The 3207-nt window shown below is 47.4% G+C and overlaps 1 protein-coding gene across 1 annotated transcript in view; it reads right to left on the bottom strand.

Moving 5' to 3' along the window:
* Positions 1 to 988: 988 nt before the first annotated feature.
* Positions 989 to 3207, bottom strand: part of LOC139656077 (amyloid beta precursor protein binding family B member 2-like) — a 26773-nt gene continuing 24554 nt past the window's right edge. The window contains exons 9-10 of the mRNA XM_071533562.1: positions 2795 to 2909; positions 989 to 1252 (exon numbers count right to left, since the gene is read on the bottom strand). Coding sequence (XP_071389663.1) covers positions 989 to 1252; positions 2795 to 2909 — 379 coding nt within the window. The remainder of the gene's footprint in view (positions 1253 to 2794; positions 2910 to 3207) is intronic.

The following is a 3207-nucleotide window of genomic DNA, read 5'->3' as shown; positions in this document are numbered from 1 at the left end:
TTTTGTGCGTATATTGAGTGTATACTGCTGAAGCTATTAAAACGGGGAGCTATTTGAACAGTGAATTGTGAGAGGGTTTTCACACTTTAATCCGTTCCAAAATAGAGCTCAGCGGTTCAGACAGGGACGGACGCGACGGGACAATAGCTCAGGATACAGCGGGGCTTTTATTCTGCTGTCGGCTTTCATTCCAAAGTCATTCGGAGCTAATCTCCTCATATGCTTTGTATGTGGCCTAACATGGGATTGCACATACCCCCAACCCCCCTCTTGTCAAGATCTAATCCAGGCGCGCGACAGTGTAGCATGAACCAGAACTGAACCGGAGCAAACAGAGTGAACGGATCGTCTCTACAGCTAACGGATTAGACCCGCAACTTCCACCACAACCTTTCTCATTGGATACCTACTGGTGTCTCGAGTTAAAAAGACCACAAGTTCAGCCGGGTGATAGCTGCAAAGATGCGAGGGATGTTTCTCCAATGAATTCTTTGATCCTGAGGTTGGCATGGAGGGGGGGGGGGGGGGGGGGAGTGCCAGGCCGCGCCTCAAACACACACTAATTGGGTTTTAATGAGGTCGACTGCCTCTGTAAGCGAAGAGCCGATACAGTTCCTTTATATTCTGATGCCGGAGCGCCTTTCCCCCGCAGTCAGCAGATACACACACACGCACACACACACACACACACACACACACCAGCTGAAGTCATAGGAAAGGATGAATTGTGCTCCCTCTCTTTTTCCTCTTTCTCCCCATAATTACTCGGGACAGAGAGGAGCGTGCGGTGGGACTTAGCGAAATGGGAAATGGTGAATAGAATTAGGCACTGCGAGGATAAAGCTCTGCGATTGTGCGGCGAGGAGTTGTTCCGCAGTCAGCAGTATCTGTGCGTGTAAGTGAGCCAAACACGGCTATCTTTTTCATTAACAAATGTTCGCAGACGCTCGTGAGTCGATAAGATCGTTTTCTTTTTTAATGTATAGTTTCAAATGTGGAGGAAAATGCTATAACGCAAGACAAGAAACCACAACGAGGGGAAGATAGCGTACGGCCGACAAATCCAATTCCCTAAAGAGGGAACTACAAAAGAATGACACTCAAAGAAAAGGATATGGGTGAGTGTGTGTGTGTGTGTGTGTGTGTGGGTGTGAGTGTGTGTGTGTGTGTGTGTACCTTGTAGGGGTACATCGGAGCCTGTCTGGGAGGAGCTGCCAGCTGCAGCCTTGGCACTTTTCCTTTCAGCCATAATCTAGACGAGTGGAGAGGGGGAGAGAAAACATGGGAAGAGAGTAGGAGAAAATCAAGGACAGGAGGAAAGAGGAGGAAGAGGAGGGGAGGGAGAGAAACAGAGGAGAAAAGGAGGAGGGAAGGAAAGGGAGGGTCGAAGAAGGACGGGACACAGCAGAGGGTTAGTGGTGCATAAAGAAAGGTGGATTGAAGTGAGGACAGCAATGAGCTTTTCTCTCACAAATGAACGGCAAATTTTTCGACAGACACTTCAAAGTACTGGAGAGAGAGAAACAACGAAGATAAACAACGGCTAAGTCAACAGCTTCCCTTCGAAACGACACATTCACATTAAGACGTGTCAGAAGCGCTGCATTCCTCTTTCCTCGCTCTGTCTCTTTTGTTTCCTTCCTCTCCTCCACTGCAGCATGCGTTCTGTGAGGCTGTTGAATAGTCCGCATGCCGCTGCACTCCCTTCCTGCTACAGATAGTTGATTAATTGTAGGTGTCATTAATCAAAGTCTGTGGTGAGTCTGCAACTCTGCTCACGGGGGAACATGCGAGCAGACACACACACACACACACACACACACACACACACACACACACACACAGTGCACTGCGCAGCTGGCAGGACTCAGGTCACCAAGTTTCTCCGCTGCAGTGGAGAGAAGCCTATGTTTTAAAATAGGCAGCTTGAGGTGCCAGGGTCACACACACGCGTGTGCGCAAGCAAACACACACACACACACACACACAGGCACAGTTTTCCTTTAATTTGGGGTAATTAAAGCAGATAACACAATATCCCATCCTTTCTAAATGGGTCAACAAGCTACTGTATAACAGCAGATTGTCCTTTACAAGGTCACTGCTGGCCTTGGGACTGAGCTTCGCTTCTGTGTGTGTACAGCGTAAATAGAGGATGGGTGTGTGTGTGTGTGTGTGTGTGTGTGGATGGTGGAATCGGACGACTACAGCAGGAGTGAAGTGCGTGACTTGGATTTATGCTGCAGCTTCACACCTTTAAAGACCTATGACTCCCTGTCCCCGAGAGGGTTAGCACAATGCCACCACCAGCTGCCTCTCTCCCTCTCTCTCTCTCTCTCACACACGCACACACACACACACACACGCACACGCACACACACAAAGTGAAAACTCATCTTTTCAATTCCTGACAAACCTTTCACACTGAGTCTTATCTCCTCTACTTACCCTAAATGCTCTCAAATAAATCCTTCGATCTTTCTCTTTAGCTCTTACTTCTCTCTTACATGATAACTGTATGGTGACAGGAATATTGTCACAGCACTGTGGCTCTGACCCTTGCACTTCTTACTATTAGTTGCATGTAATTTTGGTGATCTAAGAATTTTCTCTTGCACTCTTTGTATGTTGCTCTGGATTACTGTATCACCTGATTGACAAAAATGTGAAAAACAAAGTAAAACGCATGCACGCACACACACACACACACACACACACACACACACACACACACACACACACACACACAAGAAAAGCCTGTTCATGCGGAGGCACAGACAAAAATGACACCCACCTTGGAGCAGATTTCGTGGAGACTTGTGGCTATGGCTGCGGCAGGAGTATCACATCGGAACACATGGCATTTCAGCACCCGCGTGTTTTTGTCTCTCGCCACATAGGCAAAGTCCCTGAAGCACGGAGAGAACACAACCCACACGCACATGAATCATCATACATGAATTTGTAACGCGGTCATGTGCCACATACGCTGCGTTTAGCTTGACGGACCCGCGTGGCATAAAGGTTAGTGCAGGGTAAAAACGCCGAGACAACTAGAAACACACTTGAAATACCGTGAGTAAAGAATGAATTGTGCTAAATAAACAGGTTGCTATGTTAAAGGTGCAATAAGTTCGATTTTTACTGTTCAATAGCACAAAATGACCATAAAATATCTGCAGGGGATTGATAGGGTTGTTGATCAAT

This window comes from Centroberyx affinis, unplaced genomic scaffold (assembly GCF_046629955.1).
Source record: "Centroberyx affinis isolate AG114_WGS23_722 - 3 ecotype Tasmania unplaced genomic scaffold, CSIRO-AGI_Caff_v1 ptg002380l_1, whole genome shotgun sequence".
NCBI lineage: Eukaryota > Metazoa > Chordata > Actinopteri > Beryciformes > Berycidae > Centroberyx > Centroberyx affinis.
This window is presented reverse-complemented; position numbering and strand designations above follow the sequence as displayed.